General features: G+C 39.8%; 1 protein-coding gene across 2 annotated transcripts in view; it reads left to right on the top strand.

Moving 5' to 3' along the window:
- Window positions 1–26,430, top strand: part of eys (eyes shut) — a 64,402-nt gene that overhangs the window by 25,964 nt on the left and 12,008 nt on the right. The window contains exons 4-7 of one of the 2 annotated variants that reach the window (XM_015172931.3): window positions 89–237; window positions 17,341–17,493; window positions 17,574–19,624; window positions 25,895–26,247. In XM_015172931.3, coding sequence (XP_015028417.1) covers window positions 89–237; window positions 17,341–17,493; window positions 17,574–19,624; window positions 25,895–26,247 — 2,706 coding nt within the window. Of the gene's footprint in view, window positions 1–88; window positions 238–17,124; window positions 17,210–17,340; window positions 17,494–17,573; window positions 19,625–25,894; window positions 26,248–26,430 lie in introns of those variants that run through there. The other variant, XM_002052303.4, reaches the window with a different exon arrangement.

Below are 26,430 nucleotides of genomic sequence, written 5' to 3'. Positions count from 1 at the left end.
CCTCCTCCCGCATGTGCCATGATAACAACAACAACAACAACAACAACAACAACAACAACAACAACAACAACAACAACAATGAGTACAGCTCGTATTCGTGTTACTGCATTGACGGCTACACAGGGATCCAGTGCCAAACGAATTGGGACGAATGCTGGTCGGGCCCCTGTCAAAACGGTGGCACATGTGTGGATGGTGTTGCCTACTACAATTGTACGTGTCCGGAAGGATTTTCTGGTAAGTGTGTGCGGTTTATTTTTGCGCTACGCCAACACAGATACGCAGATAGTACAACAAATATACGAGTAAGTACTGAACCTTGCACGGCCCACTGAGCAGCCTGTGTTGGATGCGGGCGTCGCACACCACGTGCAAAATGTATTTTTATTAAGCTAACGAAAAAGAAAAAACAAACAAAAACAACAAAAAAAGCCGCCCACAACAGGCACTCTAACACGAAGTGCAACCACAAAAAAAGGAAGCCTTGTCCGGCCACCTACTCGTAGAGCACACGGTCAGACTCCGACTGTTCCGGCGTACGCCAAACGTATTTGTAAAATTTGCGGAAAAGCAAAATAAAATAATGAAAATAACGTACGATAATTTTTTTTTTCCTATTTCCTGCATTCACTCACATGTGTCTATTATTCTTTGAACGGCTGAGCAAGAAAGCAAAATAAGGAAACACAAAACAGAAAACTTAAAAGAAAGCACAGAAATGCACAGAATGCAACTAAACCGAAAGTTGTTTACTCTTAAAAAGTTTAATTAATTTTTAATATTTACTTTTGTGGCCATACTGGACTGGTGTGAACTGAAGAACATAAATAAGTCCTTAAAATTTTACAAAAATGTTTTTGATTTTGACCTTTGTCATTAGGTGACATGCAAAAGAACACTGAAATAATGTTGTCCCAAGTTGGGAATCAAACCAAAACATGCATAGCCTCAAGTTTCTGGAACAAGGGACTATATCGTCGATGAGAAATTGAGCAAGTGCAGCGTGCTAATGGCTGCGAAGATGTCTTGCAGGAACCCACTTTAATGTTGTCTATTGCGGCAGTCAATGTTGGGTTTTTAACCTGCCACTTGCTACGTGTGAGTTATAATGTGGGTACCCAAGCGTGTGTATGTGTGTGTGTGTGTGTGAGTGTATGCGGAAGTCTCAGCATGAATGTATCTCATGTTCATCCCTTTGGCTCCGTGTGCTTTCCGCCCGTTGCGTACATATAAACACATTTACTTCTGCTACGTGTGAGAAGCACTTAGTGGGGTCTTTTGCCAGATGTGTGTGTGTGTGTGTGTGTATGTTTGGCGAGTATCTCAGAGTTGACTTTATAAAATTTAGTGAAATTTATAGCCACCGTGTAGGTGTTATATGCATTACCCATCAACGCCAACTAATACCAAACACAAATTGCTACAAATTTGTGGTCTACGAAAGTTGGCAAACCCAATAGCTCAGGGTTTATTGAAAGGGAGTGAAGCGTAGGACGCAGCATTAAGTAATTGACACGCAGTAAGGATTAGCAGCTTAACGTAAACTGTGTAGAGTGTGAGCTTAACAATTGAATAGTTGACTAAAGCACATATGTGCCGTTTAGGCTAAATATTTAACATGATATTGTGGCAAGGCTGAGTTAGGAATCACATTGACACATTCGTAAAATAACTTTTTCTTAAGCAAGATATAAGCAAACTTTTTGAAATTCTTTTTAATTGCAACAATTAAAGAGCGCTTTTAAATAAAATTACAGTGATTATCTTTAATATTATGTACCCTAAAGTATTCTATTTTTTCTGCGCATTATCCATACGAACGGTTGCCGCCATTGTTTGCGGTTGCCTTCTTTTTTTTTTTTCATCTTCGCCAAACACAACAATTGCATTAAATTAGCATAAATAAAACGTTAGCAAAAGAACGTGGCAAAAACACGAAAGCATTAAGCACTGCAAATGAAATTAACACAGATCAACAGACAGCACACTCGTAGAACAGTGAATACACTTTCCTGCATAAGATTTATATGCCTATATAGTTGCAGATTCAATTGTTCTTGTGAAAAATAAACAAAACCCTGCCAGATATTTGGCTTACGGCATTACATATAGCAGACCAGGTCAGCCTAAGTGGTATATGCTGTCTTTTGCGGAAATATCTTAGAAAATAAAATATCAAACCTGATTATTTCCCTAGATATAGAACTGCGAATTTGATAATACTTAGCTCATATAAGAACAGCTTACTTAAAATCTTAATAAACAAAAAAGTTGTTTGGTCGGGTGTCAGCCATATTATATAGTTCTTCCAGCTGATTTCAAACCGAAGGACATGTTTATATAGCGACATATGAAGGGAGACGGGCATGGCTATAGAAACTCTGCTGTTAATGATGATACAAAATATATATACTTTGATCTTATTACAAAAAAGTACTTAGAATGTAGCAAAATAAATCGCATTAAATTTTGTCAAATAATCTTCTTAATTCAAAGAACATCTTTGTTCGATCGATGAGGCATAAATGCTGACAACATTAATTTACTTTAGATAATGCAATTGGATTTGATAGCTTTCCATGTTGTAAATAAACTTTCTTTAAAATTTGAATAAAATGTACATAACATAGATATGAAAATTGAATTTTGTCTAGGCTAACAAATTGTTTGACAAATTTGGAATACCTGCCGTAAGGGCATACAAAATAAATAAAATTATGCGCGGCGTTTCTTTTGCCAACGATTTTAAGTGGATCAAGTGGAAAAGATACAAAAAAGCAGAAACTAAGCAACAGCTATGAAAAAAAAATAAATAAAAAATAAAACATAAATGTGAATAAAGGGAAAATGCTAAATAAATTCTGAAAAAATATATACGAAAATACGTTTTGTGTTCGCAAAGCCCACAAAAAAAAGAGCTATATAAAAACTGCACACATATAGTATATAAAATAGATGTGCTTTGCCAAAAGCGTGAAACAGCAGGAAATGAAGCAATAAACTATGCAAAATATGCACACAAAAAATATATTCAAAAAAATTGTATATATAAACAAGTATTATAAAATCAGATCCTTTGACTGAATAGGCCTGCAAAACCAAGAAAAACGAAAGGGTAAATAGCAGTGAACAAACAGAAGGCGTGGGAGAGAGGGTGAAGGGAGGGTGAAGAGGTCGCTAGAGAAAGCATAGCGCCTGTGGCACCCCTTTTGGCAGCTCATGGAATTCTGAAACGCCAAAGAAATTAAACTAAAAATGTATACAATTTTTTGCTGCTATTAATAAATTTTGCAACGAAAATGCCAATGAGTACTCGACCTAGAATACCCTGTACATTGGTCAGTTGATAGTTTTTCGAACTACTTGCGAAAGCTTTTAGCTAACCAAAATAATGTCGTCAAAGTTCGGTTCACGAATCCAACCATTAACCGTGGCATTGGTTGGAATTATTGTTGATTTCTTAATATATATATATATATATATATATATATATATTAAAAAAATGGGGTCACAGATTTATCTTTGTCCCGTTTGCATACAATTGCACAACCCTTTAATATCTTTGCTTAGCAACTTATAATGAGTTCAGGGTATAATTAAAAGGGTCCAAGTTGGAAAAACTGGAAATGCAGCTAAGGCAGGATTCTAATTAATATTATGGCCGGCTCGTATTGTTCACCTTTTGATGTGCATTTGCCTTTTAGCTGCATTTCAGCCCTTTGAGGTGGTCATTGTAGGTATCATATACCAGATAAGCAAGCACCATAGTACCTGAAAAGTCGACTTTGTTTTCTGTTTGTGTCCCACTTACCGAGTTTTCTGGTTTCTATCAGAACGAAAAAATGGTAGCAGTCTAAGCCAAGTTAATTGTTAGTTTTGCTTTGCTTTAATGCGTTTGGTTTCGGTTTTTTCTTTTCGTTATGGTTCCTTTTGCAGACCTCGTTTGTTTATTGGTTCGTTTTAGTCAGCTTTATTATGAGTGTCCTTCAATTTGTACTCGTAGTTGAATATCTGAAATCAAATAAATAAAGAATCATTTCACAACAAAAAAAAAAAACAAAGAAACTATTAAGAGCATACGTTTAAATCTAAGGCGATAATGAAGGTAATCTGGATCCTGGCAGAAAGTGATCTCAACCATTCCTTATAATAAATAAATTAATAGTTTGTAAAATCTTAAAATTGACATAAATTTCCTTTTATTCTATTTGGCATTATCTATCCCTTGCCAAGTCTCTTCCACAAGACAATGCGATTCCATTTATTTGTCATCCGTAAGAAATTTAAATCCCGTGCTACCTCAAGACTTTATTATTTTTTATTTGTTAATTATTATCCCTTTTTAAAAATTATTCACGCCTTGTTAGTCAATAAACAACAATTGTCAGAAGAAAAAAAAACAACAATAAAATCTTCTGACCATTGCACAACTCTAATGGAACACAATCTAACAATGCTGCAATTCTCAGCGGAATAACCTTGCTCCCCTTGGCACACACACACACAAACACACACATACACAGAAAAGCTAACACACACAATGCCTTTTATCCTAAGCAAAGGCATCTCCTTAGCTGGCTTTATGCAATCATTGCAGTCAGGCATTGCATTTGAGGGCATTGCATAGACCATAGAACTTAGGGGCATTCAGCGCGAAAACAATGCAAATTGCAGTTGGAAGCCATTGCCGGGCCTATTCACATTGAAATTCGCATTTCATATTTATGCAAAACAAAAAGTGCTGCAAGTCCACAATAAGCAAAGCTTTTCAACAAAACTATCTCGGCTAAGAGATGCTCAGTAGAAATGTTATGGTATTCATGTTGAATGTTATTTTAAACTTATATATTTATAATTATTGACAATGCTCAGAAGCGAACGAGGTATTCAATGAAATTGCAGATAATCTAAGATATTAGCTTAAAGTCATTTTATTGGCATACCCTCTATATTCGTTTAACGCTTTAGTGTGCTTTCAAAGCTACCTAAGGTTCTAGATAATGGCTTGAGTTTAAGGTTTAAATTCAGTTTAGTTTTTAGAAATGAGTATAGTCAGAAGCTTTTCGTTATAGATTTTTTTTTACCCCACTGCGATTTATATATATACTTAAATGAACATCAGATGTTCTTAAAGCTTCACTAATAGAAAAATAACTTCGTTCGACGGTTCTCTTAAATTGAAAGCATAATCCCGAATAGCTTTAGTCTCACTCTAGTTCGGATATTTTACTGTTTGCTACAACGCTGTTGATTTAGTCTCGTTTTAAGTTTTCAAGATGAATGCGTTGCTACAGGCCATATATACCCCTTCATGCCCTTACGGAGTGAGTATTAAAATAAAAATGCATTCAAATTGCGCCATTGCAGATTCAAGCATTTTTTTCTCGCTGCGTCTGCTTTAACTTTGTTTTATTTGGAGGTTTTTAACGTAAATTTTCTTGCCACCTTTTGAGTTTGCACCTTTATCATCAGGTAAATATGAATATGCAAATATGATTGGGAATGTGAGCGTACTCACTCCGCCACCCGCTGCCTTCACTTCTGTTTCTCGTATGCATTTTCACGTACTCAATGCACATGCATTCAATCAAACATGCATTTGGCTCAGCTGCTCATTCATTCATGCCTTCATTTCGCGTACCGACAGATTTTTTTTTGTTTTTATGATGCCTTTGGATACCCTTTCGGGGGGTATTAAAATTTTGACACAAACTCATACAGTATTAATAATAATGTTAATGATTGACAACAGCCGAATTGACATAGTCTTGTCCGGCTAATCGTCTGCCTGTTTCTAAGCAAACCTTCCACTCAATCTATAAGATATTGTTAAAAACATGAGTTCATCTTTTTTTTGTATATACATTCCGGACCACTATATCATAAAACTGCCATAGGAAGGTACGGAAACTAAGTCTTTTGCATCAGATAGCTGCCATATGAGTATAGAACGAAAGTAGGACCATGTCATCTTTAATTTGCCTGTTTCTCAAAGTATCCTGCCCAAACTCAGCATTTAAGAGCTTTATTTTTCTCCCAACATATCTGCAAATCGTATCAAATCGTGTTTCTATGTGTATATATTTGACCAAATAAAAAACCATATTTCATAAAGGGTATTTCAAATACGGCAACGCGTAGATAGCCACTTTTTCTTGATTTTTTTTCTGTTCGGTCTCTTTCGCCCAATCGGCGTTGCCTTTGTGCAATTTTTGCCTTACCGGCGACAGCTTCAAGCGATTGCTCCATTTTCGCTTTGGAACCCTCTCCTCGCAGCCAACACAATTTATTCATAACCATGAAGGAAAAACTATTTGGGACATTTAAATCGTATTGCTTCCTATGCAACTTTAAAAGGTTGGCAGTGGGTGATTTATCGAGGGATTCGTAATAAAAAAAAATAAAAAAAAAAATATTAAAAAAAACAACAAATCGAAATTCATTGAATTTCACGTGGCTCAACGATTTACATACATTTTTTATTTCCTTTGCTCATGGGCGTTAGAAAGGGAGCGAGTCTAAGAGAGAGAGAGGGAGAGACAGAGAGAGAGAGAGAGAGGACCTCTCGGTCTGTAATGTGAGGACCTCTCTGTCCCAATATTAAAATACATTTGCGGCTATCCAATTGTCCCCATATTGAAGCTAATCAATTGCCTTTTGGGGTTTTAGTTGTGCTTCATTCGCTTTTCATTGTTGTTACTGTGGTTCCTTGTGTGTGCGAGTGCGTGTGAGTGTGGCCTAAAATAAAATATTCATAATATTGCATATTGATTTTATAATGGAAACATTCGAGTTTATTGAACTTTTATGCGGCAGCTTTTGACACGCTTCATACAATCATGTTTAAATGTGTGCGGTATTATTTTTGGTTTGGGATTAGCCACATAAATGTATATTGTCAGATTTTTGTAGATTTTTTCATCAAATTAGGTTAATTGTAAAATATAAATAATAACAAAATGCGCTAATTGCTGTGCGCTTTGCTGAATAACAACCATAAATACTTAGTTGTGTTAATGGGATTGATGAGTGTTGGCTTTTGAATATTAAATTGTTTTTAGGCAACACCAACCAAATTTATTCCGCATTTTAGATAGATTTACTTAACTGTCATAGAGAACTTTATTACAAACACACAAGTAGGTATCATATATTTCCTGGATAAAGTCACCTTCCCTAGGTAGTAATATATATGGAAAATCGCCTAAATCCCTAGGGAAGTCGTGGCACACTTATTTCAAATGGCTGGAAAACTGTGAACTACAACCGTTTGAATGCAAAATTCTATCTGTCTGAAATAGTGAAAAATGGGTGAAATCAAATGTGGCACGGGCAATACCAGCTAATACTCAATTTAACTCAAAATAAAATCGAATGAGTAGCTAGATAAATAAAAACCAAAATTAAATAATGCTGCTTTAACGTAATTCAAAAAGACTGAATCGCTGAGATAACTAAAACCTTTTAATTAATTACCACACATGAATGAAGCTACCCACTTGAGAACCCCCCTTAGAGAGAGAGAGCGAGAGAGAGGGAAAGAGAGAGAGAGTACGGCTCATTGATGAGCTTCTGGCAGTTCTCATAAATTTGCCCATTGAAGTTCAGCACAATGCTTTCTAATTTTACGCAACGTTGCAGGCAGGCGATAGAAAATTTTCCACATGCATTTCAATGAAAATGCTGGAAAAGCTGCGCCTGCCTGTTAGATGTTCAATAGAACTTGGCAGGCAAAAGAAAAAAGAACAACAAATAAGAACGACACGCAGATACCCTTAACTAATCGTCAGCGACTGTCCTGCTTCTTTCTTCTGCTAATACTTTGTATTCTTTATTAACTTTATTTTCTATAGTCCGTTCTATACGCAAGCTTAAATATTACTCTACTTTAGGAATGAGATGCTGTTTTTTGTTGGGTGTAAAAAATAGAAGGGATTTCGGATTTCGAGCTAGAAATATGGTACGAAATTCAATTAATTAAAAGCTGTAAGGTACGAACACACACACGCACACACAACCAGACACACACACTCACACACAAAGCGTGAGACACACACAAGAGCAGCAGCTTCAATTGCCGTGAAAATGAGCTTGCCAGGATTCTTTAGCCTGGCTTGACATTGTCCTGGCGTCACTCGGGGAGTTCCAGCTAATGCCTTTCGTTGGCGCAGCGAAAAAAAATGCAATTGAAAGCGCAACAATGCGCACCACAAGACATTCAAGGGGCAACCTACCAAATCCACCCGCCACCAGCCAAAGGATATGCGAATTCGAAATGCTTGCCTCTGAACGCTGACTGAGTGACATACTTGAATTGCTTTAGTACAGTTGCAGTTGGAGTTGGAGCAGGAGTCGGATTTGGATTTGGTTTCTGTGATTAGTTGCGCACAGCACTCACAGATGAGCTAAAGTGCAATTCATTGCTCACTGTCGCAACGAGTATTTGAGGCCAAATCCAAGCCACGAAAATAGATTGCCTTTGCTTGGATTAGGTATGCATACAAATTGGGTGGAAATAGTCCAAAAACAATTTCAATGTTAACTGACAAAGCTGTAACTATTATTATTGCCCGGGGACATGTGACATATTAGTTAAATAATAATATATTATTGGTTGTGCATAAAACGTTTCCTTAAATTCTTATTTGTCTATTTGCCACACACTTTAAAAGCATAATAATTGTTAAATTAAGCGCTTTTATTTCGAATTGCATTCATAATTCAATAAGCAGTTCATAAACCCAGTGACAGTTAATGCATTTAGAAAGTTAATAAGATATTCAACATTTAAATAAATATATTAAAGTTTTTGGCTTAGCTATGGCCCTTGGCATTAATTTATTTCATGATGCCATTCATCGTATACAATTTCGTTTTGTACAACAATTTGTTGCTCAGTGGTAAAATGGAATTTCTTAATTATAACGAAATGTGAATACTTGTTTGCTGCACTCGTATTCAAATTATGCAGAGCTGTGCACTCATTCAATTATTTATACTCTTATATGCATTTATTCGTTCGCTCTTTTAACACACACACACACACACACACACACGCACACACACGCACATCTCATGAACAAAGAGCTGAGTGAAACTTAAAATGCAAACGAAATGTGCAAAATATTCAACTTTTGGTATATTTTATACTCTGTACACACGGCAAACAAAAAAGTATATCGGTTCCGAGCAAGGCCTTAATTAAATTAATGCTCACAATTTAAAACACGAAATTAACAAGCCGTTCTTGAAGGCGGTGACTTCGCCTACTTTTTCCCCTTGTCAATTTCCATGCAATTATTGATAGATGCAGTTTGAGAGTCACCGCCTTGGGTCCAAGGTCTAAGAGTCACATCCAATAATCATGAATTAAGCTGGTCTTGCAAATTGAGCTGGGTATTAAGCAGTCGATTGCATCTGAGAGCAACGTTTTTACTTGTTTGATTTATTTTATTTTTTATTATTATATGCGATGCCATATTTTATACACATATGTGAAGCACTCTTTAGCAAGTCCTTTCCCCCCACCCATACCCATGGACTACCAATCGAAAGCATAAGTAACTGGCAAGTAAGAAACACAAAGTGTGTGCAAATAAAATTCAAATTTCAATTTGTGCATTGACTAAAACCCAGCAAGTTGGGGGTGTGCACAACGTGGAGGGCGCATGGCAACAGGCTCATGCTTACAAGGACTCGAGGCCAAAACAAATGTTTGCACCTTGTTGAACAAAAATAAGTCTGACTGCAACCAGTCCCTTTCCTTACATTTGCTCGTCCTCCTTTTTTACAATTGAGCTACTTTTCATACGAATTGCACATATGTAAGAAGCACGACGAAAAAAAAAAACATAAAATAAATATTTTTAATAACTTATTTTTTAACCGATCATTCCTGTAGCAGCTGTATGATAAATGGTCAACAGAAAATATTACCTCTACTGATCAACATTTTTCTATGCGTTTCAAATTACATGACAAAGTATAATAGCCTCGACTAGGGTATAACAAAAGTGCTGGTCAGAAAAGGGTATGAGAGGCAAGGATTCATAATACTAGAGGTAAACTAAGAAACTTCATTTCTGGTGGTTAAATAAGGATATGAAGTGGTAAGTATAGGATACAAATGATATATGTAGGTAATATGTCTCAAACAGAAAGGGAGAGTGAGAGTGAGAGAGAAAGAGAAAGAGAAAGAGAGAGTGACTGAGAGAGCTAGATAGAGAAAGGGGGATAAAATGAGAGAGAGAGAGAAAATAGTAAATTAGGTAAATAATATACAATATTATATAGTGTATGTCGATGAAATGTTCCAGCACAAGTCAATTCACATACAATATAAAGTTCTATTGCTTGGGCGGGTGCGAATGAAGAACTGAAAAAGTGCTTAAGCCGAATTATAATCTTCTTGAAGTGTGAAAATTCGGTTGTTGGTTTCTATGAATATCATAGTTCTAAGTTCTAAATTTTAGCATTTTATAAATATTTTTTGATGAAATAAAATCCTTTAATTCTTATATTCAGCTTATTTCTATCATTTTCGATGTCATCCCTTATCGGTTTAATAATAGAATACCTTAATTTCGTTCGTCTCAATTGTTGTCTCGCCTGTCAAATTGCAAATCCAACGCACATTTATCAATATTTGTAAATGTCTGAAGCATTTCATCATACCGTATTCAAAGTGCTCTTACAGCCAAATACTATTTTGATTAATGGAGAATTTTAAATATTTAGACATTTACCAACGAAAAAGAAAGCATATAAAATGGGAAAACGAATGCCAAAAAGCAATGTCCGACCAAGAATTGTGTTGTGAATTTTACATTCAAAACAAAACGTGGGTCGGAAAAAATACCCAAAAAGAAAGGAAAAACCCGCCAACAGTCGAGCTAAAAGAGCGGTTGAAATGGGATGGGGACATGGCAACCAGTTTCGTCCATTAACCACCAAAAAAAAAAAAAAAAAATGTGCGTCCAATTCGAAAAATTCATTCATAAAACATGCCGTCGATTGCGGCGCAGCGAGTGCTGAGTGTGATTTGAGCGCCGCACCAACCCCTAGCCCATCCACCACCACCCACCCCCAAACACACAAGCTGACCATTCGCCAGAACGAACAAGCGGCCCCTAGACTCAAGTCCAAGCCCAACTCAACCCCGACCGCAGCCCTAGCTGCTGTTCACGCACATGCAGCAATAAAATGAAAATCGATTTTCACTTTAACGACTTCACACATAACAAAAAAAAAAACAAATGAAAAACTGTAAAGAAAAAGCTCGAAAAGGCCTTGTGGCAGTCGCTGAAACCACAAATAAAGAAAAGAAAAAAAAAAAAGGTACAATATGAAAAACACACAAAAAAAAAACAGTTGAATATTACGGCGTTGCATAGAGAAAGGTGACTATTGCCTAGTCGCAGTTGGGGTATGGCGGGTCAGCGATGACCACCGCAGAGCCAGTAGCTGCAGTTGGTCAATTCAAGCTCAATAGCACCCGATCCTGCCACAACCACCCAACCAGCAGCCAGAGCTAACCGCAAGCGCGTCGTTCTCCAGCAGAGAAACTGGGTTAAGAATTGTGGGCGAGCCAGTAGTGGGAGTGTAAGGGAAGGCTTGCTTTCCCTCTCACACTGACACTCCCTCTTTCTCATTCTCCTTCTCTCTCTCAATCCCACTTCTGCTTGACCACTTCCTGTATTGCTGCCTGAACTGGAGCGTAATGTGACATTTCATGTTCTGCCTCTGGCAAGAAAAGGTAAATTTACCCGCTGCGGCTTTGACTGGCCCCTTGTGCAACGTGTCGTATGCTTAACACAAAGTGAATTATTTTCAGAACGTTTGCTCAAAATGATATGAAACGAAAGCAATACGCAAAGGCGAAACGGAAAACTTGGTTGAATTTTAACATTATAGTATTTCCTAAAGAAATCAATATTGTTGTTTATAGTTATTAGAAAGACAAATATATCTAAGGGTTCTACATTATTTATTGTGTAATTGCAAGAATTCTAGGAAATGCTTAATAGACACGTAAACAAAGGATCGAAAATCAATATTTTGTATTTATTAGGGTTTAGTTTTTTTTAGACTTTATCGGTAAAAGGGCATAATATTTCTGGGGAAATGTAGATATGAAACTTTATATTCTTAATCAAGACAACGAGTGCATCTGCCCGTCTCTCCGTCTGAGTCAACGCGTCGATCTTAAACACAACAAGAGCGAATGACATTTAATTTAAAAGATATATTTTTTTTGACCATTTTCATAATATCGATATCGTTCATATCCGTATAGAAAATACATTTTTATCGTTTAATGCATATTTTGTGATTATGAACGAAGCTAGATTGGCATATAATATTTGTTATTACAAAAATTTGTGTTCTTTAACAGGAGATTTGTGCATCAAAATATGGAAAAGTGGAAAAACTCTGTAGTCAGACTAACAGCTGATTGAAAAATATGGTGTATGGTACCCTTAGGCAATAAGCTAGAAAAATATTCAATGGAAAAGTTAAAATTTCAAGCAACTAAATATTTATGCAAAGTTTATCACTTGTCTTCGCTTTGATTCGCACTCCACAAATATGCTAGCTTCTGTATGAATACAGAATTTCAGCGACAGCTAAATTAAACAACGACAATTAATAAAATTGATGTACGAGTATTTGAACCATTTCTCGTACTGCCCCAAGCAAGTTGTGCACCAACGGGCGGCACATAAACAAATTGAATTGCAAACACAGCTCCGACCTCCGCCCGTCTCTAATTTATTAGATGAACCCATGGCCTCAATGAAATACGAGAGTGGACAAGAGCATTCATTACTCGACAGCTAAAAAAATACGATTACATTTTGCAATATGCTCCCTGCGCAAATCGCAATCGTCTTACCTATTTTCACCGAACCGTTGCATGCAGCAAACTTTTCGAAGCCAACTCAAACTAACGCAGCTCAAAGCGAATTTATTTAAGAGCTTAGGCAAATGATGATAAATGCACGACAGTTAAAGGTGAAATTCACTTCGAGAACACCCCAATATATGTACATAAGTAAAGTGGAAAACGCTCAGCCCAAAGGTATGCAATAGAAATTTAACATGCATCTCTGTCTGTACTTGTGTGTGCGTCGGTTTGATGTGGCCAGATCGAAAGCCATGAGAATAGCGGTTTTATGGCTGAGCACAACTCGTGATAACTCACACATGCATAGGACTATGTGCCGTGAAGCCACGTCATAAGGCAAACAAATGGCAGCAGCTGTTGACTGAGGATAAGTTGAAGCAGCGCTCACCTCATGCGGTTGACTATGGGATGAGAGTTTGAGTGGCAAAGAGAGAGGGGGAAAACGAACCAAAGAGACAGCCTGTATGTGTGTGCGTGTGTCAGTGTGTGTGGGTGGGTGAACACTGTTTAGTCACAAAGTTCCTATGGGTCTAACTTTAATTACAACTTTTGCATTAGATTATTTGCTTTACCTCGTCGACAAGTGAAGAACAACTTAAGTTTAGTATTTCTAGCTTTGCCAGCTTAACAACTAAACAGTAGAAAACTTGAAGTCAGTTAAACGAGCTGTGAGCTTTCAATTAGAATAATTGCATACGGTCATAAAAATAGAAATACTCTTTTATTTTCAACCTAATAGGCTTTGCATTTAACAAAAAAGATGCATATAGGAGTAGAAGCTTTGAGTAAGCTTTAAGCAAATATCGTTTTACTTTTGAAGCTCTGATCAAATATCGATTATAAACGTATGAGGTTTTACTGAACTTTCTTACAAGCTAATTACAGAAGGGCCTAAACAACAAATCAAGTTCATTTAGCTTTAGCATTAGTAAAATACTTACAATATATGAGCCATAAAAGCTTCTAAATAATTGTTAAAGTATTTTCCTTAAAGGCTAAACGAATAAATGCGTCACTGGAGCTTTAAACCTAAGGCCGTTGAAAGCCCTTACGTGCTTAAAAGAATAAGATAATTAAGATAAGATCGTCCTATGGTCTATGTTCTTTACAAACTACTTCAACTAAACTTACAGCATTAAGTTGAGTTATTGCACAAGTAAGATGAATGTCCTTAGAAAACCGATTGTTGCAGTACTTGACATTCTATAAGTTCTAGAAAAACAGCATCTGCCGGTCTGGAACAACTGTGGCAATTCATTTAATTCCCTGAACCCATTGAAAATGAATAAATACGGTATAATGGTATGTGTGCAAATGTTTGTAACAGGCAGAACTTGGCTCGTTTCCAAGATGTCAATAAAAATTGATATAGAAATACTGTTTCAGTATATATATTCTTATGCCCATAAGCATTCATTATCATGTTTTTTTTATTTGAGTGCTATTTCGATTTATTTACAATTCCTAGTAGGTAAAGGTTAAGGTTCAGATTCAGAGTATCCACTAGTTGGCACTCCCGACTAGAGCATTCTTTGATGTTTTTTCATTCGGTTTCTGCAGCTGCCTGTGGCTCGGTTTGTTCATTGTGTTGATTTAGTGCTTATGCAAATTTAATATTCGTTCGTCTGTTCGGGGCCCTCTTTTACCCATATGCATGAGCTAGCATCACAGTTGCATTATAAACAAAACACACAAATCTCCATGCCCGTTGCGTACATCTGTACGCCCACACAGCAAAGACAGACATTTATCTTTTGGTCTGAGCATTTATGAGTGCGCTTCTGCATAGTCACATTTCTGTGTCCATCAGTGTATTTTCAGTGTTATTTATGAGCACAAGTGATAAATTGTTGCTGAGCCCCGCACACGCCCTGCTCCTGTACCACCTGAGCAGCTAAGCGAGCATGTACTTTTTCGATTGCAGCCGAGTTAAATGCAATTTTCGTGCATTAAATTAAAAAGTTGGGCGTTATAATTTAGACAAAGTGCAAAAGAATTTGCTAGCTGCAGCGGCGGTGCAGGCTTTTTGACACTTTAGTTTCGACACTTTGAAGTGCTTTTGTGCAAGTTTTCGGCCGCCTGACAGACAGGCGGGCGGACAGACAGACTGATTCACAGACACTTGAGAGATACGAAGCAAGCGAAACTTTGGCACACGATAAACTTTGGGTGTCTTATTTTTTTTTCTCTTTTCGTTAGCCAACTTGTTGCCAAAATAGAAAAGAAAAGCTAAGACTATAACTAAAAGCACGTATATGCGGGCAAGACAGGCCGGCCAAGGCAGGCAGCCAAATAAATTTCAAAAACTTCAGACAAAACATTTCGCTGGCAATAAATTTGCAACACAAACATACACGCACACACAAACACATAGAAACTGAGAGAAAAAATCACTCATACGCACTGTTGCCACTGCCACAAACAAAACGCACGAAAACTATAGCATACACAATGGGGCGCTTCTCAACACTGCCATAGCCTGCGCCGTACGACTTCCTGTTGAGTCTGTCCTTACGCCCGTCTTTCCGTCTGCCCGTCCGTCTGTCTGTTTGTTTGCTCGTCAGTTGCTGCCACTGGCAACCACTGACTGCGACCTCTTCGCCTGCCCCGACTGCCCCACCACCTGCTTCCATCTTGTCGTCATCGTCTTTGCAGTTGTTGAGCAGAAAATTGAAAAGTATTTTTAAGCATTGTTCTTCTTGTTGCCGCTCCGCTTTTTGTTGTCCTCCGGTGCAACAAATAACTGACTTCAAGGGTATAACAACTGTTTTATGTAGCACCATCGAACCTATCAACTATATTCCTTATGCAAACCTACTTATATAAATATTGGATGAGCACACGCGACCTATCATTTTAGACAACTGTCTCGCAGCCTTGACTAGCTCGTCTATTTTCGACTGAAATATTTACCTGGAGTTCTAAATATGACCCGTGCCGCCAGATAGTTATTTCTGTTCTTATACGTCCCGTAAAGGTCGTTTAATTTCTCGAATCGAAAGCGGCGAAACACATTTGGTTTATATATGTATGCAATGCATACTAAACATTTTAAAAAAGCAATGATTCATCTATTTAGATTCTTTACAAAGTATATCGAATGAATTCGGATGATTCATCTGAAATATTAGCTGAAGGCAAGAGAAGAAACTCGAAAAGATATAAACAATACAATTGATATTGAATTATACATATAGAGCATAAAAACTTCGACTTGGTCAAGTAGCGTAAACTCTAGACTTTGTTCTTATTTTAGTGTTTGACAGTCGTGTGTGGAGGAGGTTTGTGGGTGTGTGTGTGTACTTTTGAATTTTTTATATTGCATGCACCAAAATCAGCACTTGAAGGTTTGTTTTGATTGCCATTGATGCGCTTGTATCGAAAAACTTGTTCGCTTTCCACTTGGCTGTGCGATGTCAGATAAAGGCAGCTGCAGTGAGATGTATTTGGTTGCAAGAGACCGACAAAGAGACCGACAGACAGATAGACTGATGGAAGCAAACAGATATATGTACAGATAAGTATGCACATATGTACAGACAGAGAGAACTCTTTCATTGCTTAATATAATGAAAAGTCATTCAATTGCACTTCGATTGTGTACACTTGTATGTTACATGTAGTTAAGCGAAGGATGAAAAAAAGAGCTGCAGAACATCAGAAAGGTTATATTGCATTGCAAAGTTTTCTATACATATTTTTTTTTTTTGTGTAAGTAGTTGTTGCTGCTGGGAAATGAAACGCTTTGAATGGAATATATTGATGCACTAATTGAAAAAAAGATATTTGGATTTAAGTTTTGTTTTTTTGTTTGTTTTTTTTTTTTTTTTTGTATGCTGTTTTTTATGTAGCTGGAGTTCAATTAGAGCAGCTGCTGGCTGAAGCCAGCCAAAATGAACGTAAAAAGAGAACTTTTCAAACTTGTTATACGAAAAAGAAATGAAAGAAATCGAGGTAACTTTTTAACGGTAACTAGATTGAATACATTTTTCTGTCTGAGCATAAAAAATGCATTGGAAATGCATAAACCGAATCGTAAACAATGCAGTACCATAAATAATATTTGCAAAAGGGCAAAGTTTCCGTGTTCGGCTTTAATAACCATAACAACAGATATAAAGCTGGCCTTTTCAATGCGAATAAAATCAACAAGGTTTATTTATGAGCCATTTGCACGCCACGCTGAAAGCGACAACTTTAACCCGCAAACATAAATTTTTAATTAAAAGGACAGAGCCGAGAAATGGCTGAAAAGCTGACATGACTGAAAACGAACGAAACGAAACGAAACAGAACGGAATGGTATGGAATCAATATCAATTAATGTCACTTTCTCATCTCACATTGTCTCATCTTCTTTTCTGCTCTCTCCACTTTCTTGGCATTCTCGTTTTTGGCGCCATCATGCGAATGTCAACGCTGCGGCCGAGCAGGGTCAAATTGCGAGGAAAATGTGGACGAATGCATGTCAAATCCATGTCAGAATGGCGGACTATGCCGCGACCGTAACAATGGCTACACCTGCACCTGCCAGCCGGGCTATCTGGGGGATCATTGCGAGGTGGATGTCGCCGTCTGTGACACGGGTAAGTCAAGCTTATGGGTCCTTGTTAACCAAAATAATGAAAACGTTTCGCCTTCGCTCATCTGATTCTTGGCCACGCAGGCACTGGCGCCCGTTGCCAGCATGGCGGCGAATGCATTGAGGGCCCCGGACTGGAGTTTAGCTGTGAGTGCTCAGCCGGCTGGCATGGCCGCATCTGTCAGGAGGAGATCAATGAGTGCGCCTCCTCGCCATGCCAGAATGGCGGCGTTTGTGTGGACAAGCTGGCTGCCTATGCCTGTGCCTGCCCTATGGGCTACACGGGCGTCAATTGTGAAGAGGAGATACTCATCTGTGCGGACAATCCCTGCCAGAACAACGCGCTCTGCCTCATGGAGGAGAACATACCCACATGCTACTGTGTGCCCGACTACCACGGCGAGAAGTGCGAGTTCCAGTATGACGAATGCCAGCTGGGCCCGCGTTGTATGAACGGCGGCGTCTGCATTGATGGGGTCGATACCTTCTCGTGCTCCTGCCCCCCACTTTTAACGGGTATGTTGTGCGAATGTCTGATGGTGGGCGAGGAATCTCTGGATTGCAACTACACATCACCTCCGACATCTGCACCACCTGTGGTGCCCGTCACACCTTCCATGTTCCCATCAACGCTAGCGCCTCCCACTGTGCGACCGGTCACGCCTCCAGAGACGACCATGGCGCCAAGCACACCGCCTGCAGCACCTGTAACCACCACACCAGTTGTTGAGCTATCGTCTTCATCGGAGGAGCACTTTGTGGGAGTAAAAGTAACGGCAGCGCCTCCGGAGAGCGATAGTCATAGCATAGACAAAGATCTGACAACGAGCAGGCCCCATCTGGAGGTGGAGCTTACACCAGAGATGCAGCCAACAGCAGGACCCACCACACCACCAGCAGGTGGCTCCTCTTCCGCCTCTTCTTCCGAGGAAAGTCACGCCATCTACACGACCATACCGCCGGTGCCCGTACCCGGTGTCACCTCTTCCTCTGCAGAAGGTTCTTCGGAAGTGGTTACCTCTGAGGAATACACAACGGTGCGACGTTTCGATATTAGCGGCAGTGGCGGCAGCAGCTCCAGTGAGGAGCCCACCACCACAATGCGCCCCACATCACCGCAAAGGCCGAGCATAACCATTGCCGTGGACTATCCTTCCTCTGGCAGCTCCGAATCTGTGGAGCAACCGATGACTGTAACCACACCCGGCAGCATCTTTGTCCATCGCGTAACCACCTTTGGCACAAGCATCTCTGTGGACTACGCACCCACACCGACGCCCTATTTTCCGCCAGAAACCACATTACGTGCAACGAAGTCGCCCTTGGAGGAAACAACGCGTCATTTGTGGACCGAATTGCCCACTACGGCGGCACCTTTTTTCACGGATTATCCAGCTGAGGTGCTTATTACCACACATCGCACCAGCGCAGGCAGATTCACCACAGTGCAACCACCCACACAACAGGAAACCACCACAGCTCCACTGGACTACGAACCAGCCAGCGTGGAGCTAACTACGGCACAAGCTCCTCACATTGTGGTCACCATTCTGGAGGGTAACACAACGATTCCAACCACAACATATATGCCAACAATGACAACCCAGCGCCTGCAGCCACAAACAGCCCATGCAACCACAGAATTACCGTTGGAGTGGGAGCCAAGCACCACACAGTTACCGCCAGCTGTAACCATGCCCATGCCCGTGGAGGTAACAACGTCCCAAACCATCACAACAGAGGACTTGCTTGGCCCGCCGGTGCCGCCGCTGATGACCATCGAACCACCCCGGGAGACAACCACTCCCAGAGCAATACCCATGCCTACGGAGCCGCCAACACTTCCTAGCCTGCCTGCAGCCACTGTGCCACCAACGCCACCCTCTACACAGTCGGCACAGACTATGCCACCGCCCACGCCAGCGGTACATGCCTACAGTACGCCCGGTCAGCCGGAGTTGCCCGCGCAGACGAAGCCGCCGGTAACCGAGAGCAGCGAGGAGTCGGAAGGTGCCAATACGGTGGCCATCGGCAGTGCTGGTGGTGGTGCAGAAGAAAAGTCCGGCGATGTCGACTGCGTTAAGCTCGGCTGCTACAATGGCGGCACCTGTGTGACCACATCCGAGGGATCCCGGGTAAGTAGCCAGGCCTTCTCCATGAGCATTGAGCCCGTCGATGGACACTCCAAGCTTGGTTATTTGTTCGAAAAGTGATAGAAACCAAAGTTAACTTCACAATTTTCAACCCCATTGAGCGGCTAATTGGCCATGAGGCAGCCGCTATGGGCGACTCCAGTTGCAGTACCTCCCGCTGCAGAACTCTGTTTGCCTATTGGCGAGTCATTAAATTAGCGTGAAATTACCTTGGCAATAGGCAGCCACGAATTTACAAATTTACAAATTTAAATAGAACATTTTGCTCGACTCAGTATTGCCCTGTAGACGCGCATTTGTAAAAATTTAAAAACCAGAAAGGAATAAGGATTCCAGTTTTGGACAGTTCTAGCCGAAAAGAATACCGCCCAAAAGCATTTAACTATTATAATTAATGATTTAGTGTTAGATGCAATACTATGCTCACAATATTATGACAACTTTCGATTGTACAAAGGAAAGACATTACGCATTTAGCAATCCCTACTCAACATCTACGACAATTACTTTCCGATTGAAATTATATGCATTAATTTGAGGCTAGCGTATTGTCCAGCTTCAATTTTAATGGCTTTTGACAATTCATGAAATTTACATTTGATAAATAAATCGTCATTTGTGCAGAAGGGAGAAACTTTAATCACAGCATTTAATAGGCAACAACGCGTTCTACGAGACAAAACCGCACACAAAATGACAAGTCGTAATGGCAAACACAGATATAGACGCACCTAAAGGATATCACACGCCGCCCGCTCTACGCCCCATCTTAAACACACACATACACACATACATACACCCATGCCAGAGAGTAGCATATGCAGATTTCATGTGCCTAGGCCAATGCATAAATAATCATGTAGCTTGTCGAGCAACTAAATGTGGCACAGTGGCAAGGGCCAACAACAACATTGCCTGCAACATTTGTAAGCTGCTTACTTAGGTTGGTTCAAACCCACAGAGATGGCTGCTGCCCGAAACACACAGGCAACAGCTGAGATGGCACACAGTTACATTAGGGCAAGTCAAGTTCCAACACAGGCAATCCAAATTATGCTCGACAACAATTTATGCACACACATTGGCATATTTAATACAAGGGTTTTCATTAAATTCGGATTGCACTTTGAAACAAATCAGTTAAGTATGCGAGAAAATTTAAATAAATTAAATGGAAATTGTCAAATGTGCATGAAACCTGCCATGCTCTACAAAGGCCCTGAACCGAAAAATATTCCATAAGGGGTATGCATTGGGGATGTCAGAATTTACAAAAGAGTCTAGTCTTTTAAATAGAATTTTCTCAATTTTCAGGTAAACGACGGTATTCAAAAAGTTAATTATTCCCAATCCTAAACAGATATACAGGACCAAAACCCTAAACCCTTCTATAAGCTTTAAGTAATTTTTTAGAAGAGTCAAGTTAGGTGATAGAGTACAATTAGAGAAAAGAAGGAGCTTATGGATCAAAATTAAATTAGCAGAAGAAAGACGATATATTTAATGGTAAATAATATCAGCTACAATTTCCCAAAAGTTAAGTCCGAATAATTTACTAAATTGCCTTATGCTTACACTTACCTTAATTTCCTGCCAAAACTTTTCAAAACTAAAACTGTCTGTTTTGTGTAGAAGCTCTGCTGCCATTATAAAAAGCCAATTGCTCTTGCAACAGAATAGTTAAGAATCCTTTTGTCAGGTAAAATCAGACAAAATTGCACAACAGCAAAATTTGTTTTTAAACAAAAAGCCACAAAACGTACCCCCCCCTCCCATTCGACGGGGGAGGACTATGTAGGCAGTAGGCTAGCTGTAAAGTATGCTCAATCAACTATTTATGAAAATACTTGCGGTACGGTAATTTTCCCCCAAAAAAAAAGAACAAATTTTTTGGCAATGGGTTCGGGGCTACAGGAGCAGGCATTTCACATTTGTGTCTGACAAATTGAGCAGCATTGGGGACAATGCACAGGCACATACATTTGCTTTCCCACACAAACAATTCTAGGCTACTAATAACTAATTACAAAACGAACGTGTTAAAATTTCGGCCAATTCCTAGGGGAAAGTCTTCTGAAATATTTGAGTATGGTAATTGTAAGCCACATTGGCTATTCCTGCTATACAACACTGGCATATTATGTTGGTCATAAGATGTCATATCCCTAAACATTTTAGTTTCAATACTTATCAACACTAAATTGTGTTAGATTCGATTCGTTCAACACTTTGGTCACATACAGAACAACTACTTTTAATAGTTCGGAAAGTTAAAGTTAAATATTTTGACAAGGAGCTTATTTAAAGCTCTGTTAACCAGCAATAAATTCAGATCTCTAGACTGACAACGTTAAGCGACATAGTGTTGATTTTCTTATAAGCTAAACACATCTACACATGCAAAAGAATACACACGCATACACACACATATTTAATTTTCATAACAAATTTAACACTTGGGAAAGACTGCAGAATGACTGAGACGGGCAGCAAAGCAGACAGAAAGGTAGACGAAAAGCTAACAAAAACAAATGACAGGTTGATGTAAGTGTGTATGTTTGCGTGTGTGTATGTGTGGGTCTGTGCGTAAAAGCTATTTGAAATTATTTCATAGAGCATATGCCACTTTATTGTTGCCAAGTAATTTAACCACACACACAAAAGCGTCGAGTCTGTGCGTGTGTGTTTGTAGTCCTTCCGTTAATTCTGAGCATCGCGTCAAATACGTGAGAAGCGAAACATACCTACATACATGTGTCTGTTTGCCGAAAGAGCGGGAGAGAGGAAGAAACATAAGCACACACAGACACGCACACACAGACAAACAGTTAGGCAGACACTTACATATGTCAGCTGTCATTTCGTTTACCCCAGTGGGCCATGGCGAACTGCGGGGAGAACGAACTTATGAAAAAGCATATTTTTAACGTGTCTAGTCAAAAAGACAGAGAGTGTGAAAGAAGAGAAGAGAGCGAGAGCGAGAGCGAGAGCGGGAGCTGCACGCAAAGTGGCACTCGCACTCAGCGAAAGTCACTCGTAAAGTGGCATTAAGCACATTTCAAGTGGCAGCTGCTGAGTTTGGGGTTTTGCAAATGTTTGCTTGGTTTTTTGGCTCCCTCTCTCTAACGCATTCTCTCTCCATCTGCTATTTGTCGCATTTGCATTGCGCGTTCTGGCAACGCCAACGCCAAAAGCTGACGCCACTAATGAAAACTTTGTTGAGCCCTTTTAAACGCTCACCACATGTCTGCGTGTCTCTGCCTGCAACGGATACACGGTACATGTCTCTCAATGGTCTCAATGGTTCACCCTGCACTACGCGCGTCTCTGCCCTAATGTGTCCTGAGTGTCGCCTAGCCGAAAAGTGTGCTCTTCGCAGCTTTTAATCATTTTTCTGATGATACTCAAGTACGTGTTACAATTGGATTGTTGCCCGCATTGCCATTAAAGCAGCTGTCAAATGTGTCAAAGAACAGTGTGTGCACACTTCAGAAATCTGCCACTTTAATGTTAACGGGAAACACCAGGGCTTCACATTTAATTGACTGCATCAAGAATTAAAGGCAATATATGTTTTTAAATTTAGAATAATAATAAAAATGATGGCCTGCTTTAATTATGCCCTTGTAGAAGATTTAAGAGTATAAACGAGAAAAGAGCGTATTTTAGGAGAGCTGTGCTGCACGCCACTTTTAAATAGCAAACATCTACTTTGAGAAAGTTGCAAAGGTCATCGAAAAATGCAGCTACATTAAGCTAGCTCTGCAAAATACACATCATATAATTGTTATGAGAGCCAACTTCAACACCAAGTGCTAGGCTCTCTTTTTTTATGCATTGCAACTCCGCAACTGCCAAAGCCCGGAAAAGCTGATGTATGAAAAGTTTTTGCATAACGGAACGCATACGAAAATGGCGTGCGCAAAAAAGTACTTGTTGTATGTAGCTACACAGTTTGTTGCCCCCCAGAGGGCGAAGGGCATGCAGCATGCAACCTGACCCTGCCAAGCAAGCGTCTCCCAACGGCTCCAACAGCTGCAACATCAGGCGTTGATTTTTGTGTAATGCCTTTCCTGAGCACGAACTACAAAATGAAAACAACAAGACGGGATGCTGCCGGGTTGACGAAGGCTGCCTCGATACATTATACACCCAATCCTTTGACTGCCTGCCATGCAGGCATGTGCATGATTTGCCCCACAGGCCAGGATTATTTGCGCTACGCATCAAACGCGTTGAATGCTCATTATTTCAATAGGCAGAGGATACATTATTACAAATTGGGCAGATTGTTCTTGTATTTATTTTGTATAAAACAAAAAAATGTCTTTAAAGCTAATCCAAGAAATGACATCAACGTTTTCCCCCTATTGTATCTTTAAACTGGTAAAATTGTCAAAAACCAACGTATCAATATTAAATATATAGAACCCGAAGCAATGAAAAGAACCAGCATTTCAAGAGTAAGCGTTTCAAGCCCCAGACGATAGAACCATTTGAGAATTCTAGTTAAACTCTGTGCTGCGCCGAATGTTGCAGTTGATTGTTATAGAACTAGCTAAGACGCATTTGGCAAATGTTATTTACAAAATAATTTCTAATATCTACCACTAACTCAAGGTAGTACGGCTTTTTATTATTTAATAAGTATAGAGCGAAACAATTACGGCAAGCTGGCGTAAATATGCGAAAAATGTATGTGCATTGGAGCTGAAGCAAATTGCAACAATTTTAATTTATTTTTGCCTGTGCCAAACAAAGTTTTGGCCCAAAAGACTTTGCAGCAGAGAGAGAGAGAGAGAGAGAGTCCTTCAAGGCGGGCGAGCGACTCCTTTCAATAAGCGGGAGCTGGGCCAACAACAAAAATGCCAATAAATTGAAAAGCAATATGAATTAACTTTTTGGCGCGCTGGTTCGCCTGCACCGTTGTCCTGCTGCGTCATTGTCCTGGTTTTAATAATTCATGCCCCGCCCAGGGACACTTTAAGCGCAACGCATCTGCAACAAGGAGCCTGCAACAGCACCCAAAACTTTCGCTGTAACTTTTACTTTAACAGGCCGCAGTCCAGGGAAATGGCCAGAGGGAGAGAAAACGGGAAAGCGACCCACAGACGACCCTATCAAATTGAACAAATGAAGTGCAAAGCAACTGGAGACTGCGTGGACGGTGTACTGTGGAGTACTGTGGGGCACAACTATTAACTGGCGACAGGCTTGCTGACCTCCAGAGAGAGGGCGGGGAAGAGGCTCCATTCTATCATGGCACCAGCCACGCGCCTAATGGAAGTTGGTCATATGTTTCAGAAAATATGAAAAAAAGTCCGTCATGTTCTTGAGCTCATGTTCATAATAGTTTTCAAAAGTTTTCGCCTGTCTCACACTTAAAGCACACATTTAAATTAATAGTCTCAAGTTTGAACTTAAAAGCATTTCCAGAAATCTCTTTTCATGTGCCCCAGAAAGTGCTTTCATTAATGTCTTTGTACAGCATCAATGCTTAACTTTTGTAGAGGAAACGCTTACTAATAATTCATTTTCTTTTTGATAAGAAATATGTCAAACTTAAACCACGAGTTCTCTCTTTGAAAGTGTCCCTGGTTTCAGGATATAATTAATAAAGAAGCATCGATGGCATCAACATTTTTGTTTGATTTCATCTAAAAGCATGTTATGTTAATTAAGACTATCGACTTTAACAATAACCAGCAACAGTTCGCTTACTCAAGTGGAATCTTAGGACATGAATGGACATAATTATGCACCAAAATCAACCCAACTAACTACATGCCAACGCCTCCTACGCCAACTGCATAAGAGCATATGAATTTCTAAGGAAATTGGCAAAGCTGCACTACATATTTAACACAAATACAAATACAATACCCAAGGGTTAAGGGTCAATGTCTGAAAGTTGTTGCATTTTATTATTTGTGTATTCTGTTTTTATTTTATTCGGCTTTGTGGCACGAAGGAAGCGCTATCCAAATTTGTTGTCTCTAGCTCTTAAGAACTACGATATGTGCTCAATAAACAGGATAGATAAATCGATAGGCCAACTTATCGATCATCCGAAACATACTCGATCGAGCGTAGATAACACTTTTATTTATTCCAAAGAAAGCTATACAGAAATTCCATTGAGGAATCTCTTAGATCTATCATAAACTAAATCATTTAGACTACTCTAAAATGCTTCTCAAAAACCTCAATAACTTATATAAAAAAATAATATGTTTCTCTCTCTTCTCGTAGTGCGTTTGCCGCTTCGACCGCCAGGGGCCGCTTTGCGAGCTGCCGATCATCATACGGAATGCGGCGTTCTCCGGCGATTCGTATGTGTCGCATCGCATCTACAAGGACATACCACAGCATGAGGCGCTGGATGCGGTGCTGCCCATGCATATACAATTAAAGGTGCGCACCCGGGCCACCAATGGACTGATCATGCTGGCCGCCGCCCAGGGCACCAAGGGTGGCCACTATATGGCGCTATTCCTGCAGAAGGGTCTCATGCAGTTCCAGTTCTCGTGCGGACTGCAAACGATGCTGCTGAGCGAACTGGAAACGCCTGTGAATACTGGCCACGAAATTACCATTCGAGCTGAGTAAGTGAAACGCCCGGCCACGGAATGCAATTATGTGGTGCGCAATGGGTCCGGGCAGAAGCCGGGGATCAAGGGTCGTGCAGCCCACATTGATAGCGGCGAGGTCGAGGCACGTTAATTAACTTTTTAAATTGCGCCTGACACGAGTGTCGAGTGTCCAGAGTGGAGAGTGCAGCTGGAGCC

Source organism: Drosophila virilis, chromosome 4 (assembly GCF_030788295.1).
Source record: "Drosophila virilis strain 15010-1051.87 chromosome 4, Dvir_AGI_RSII-ME, whole genome shotgun sequence".
In the NCBI taxonomy this organism is placed as follows: Eukaryota; Metazoa; Arthropoda; class Insecta; order Diptera; family Drosophilidae; genus Drosophila; species Drosophila virilis.
This window is presented reverse-complemented; position numbering and strand designations above follow the sequence as displayed.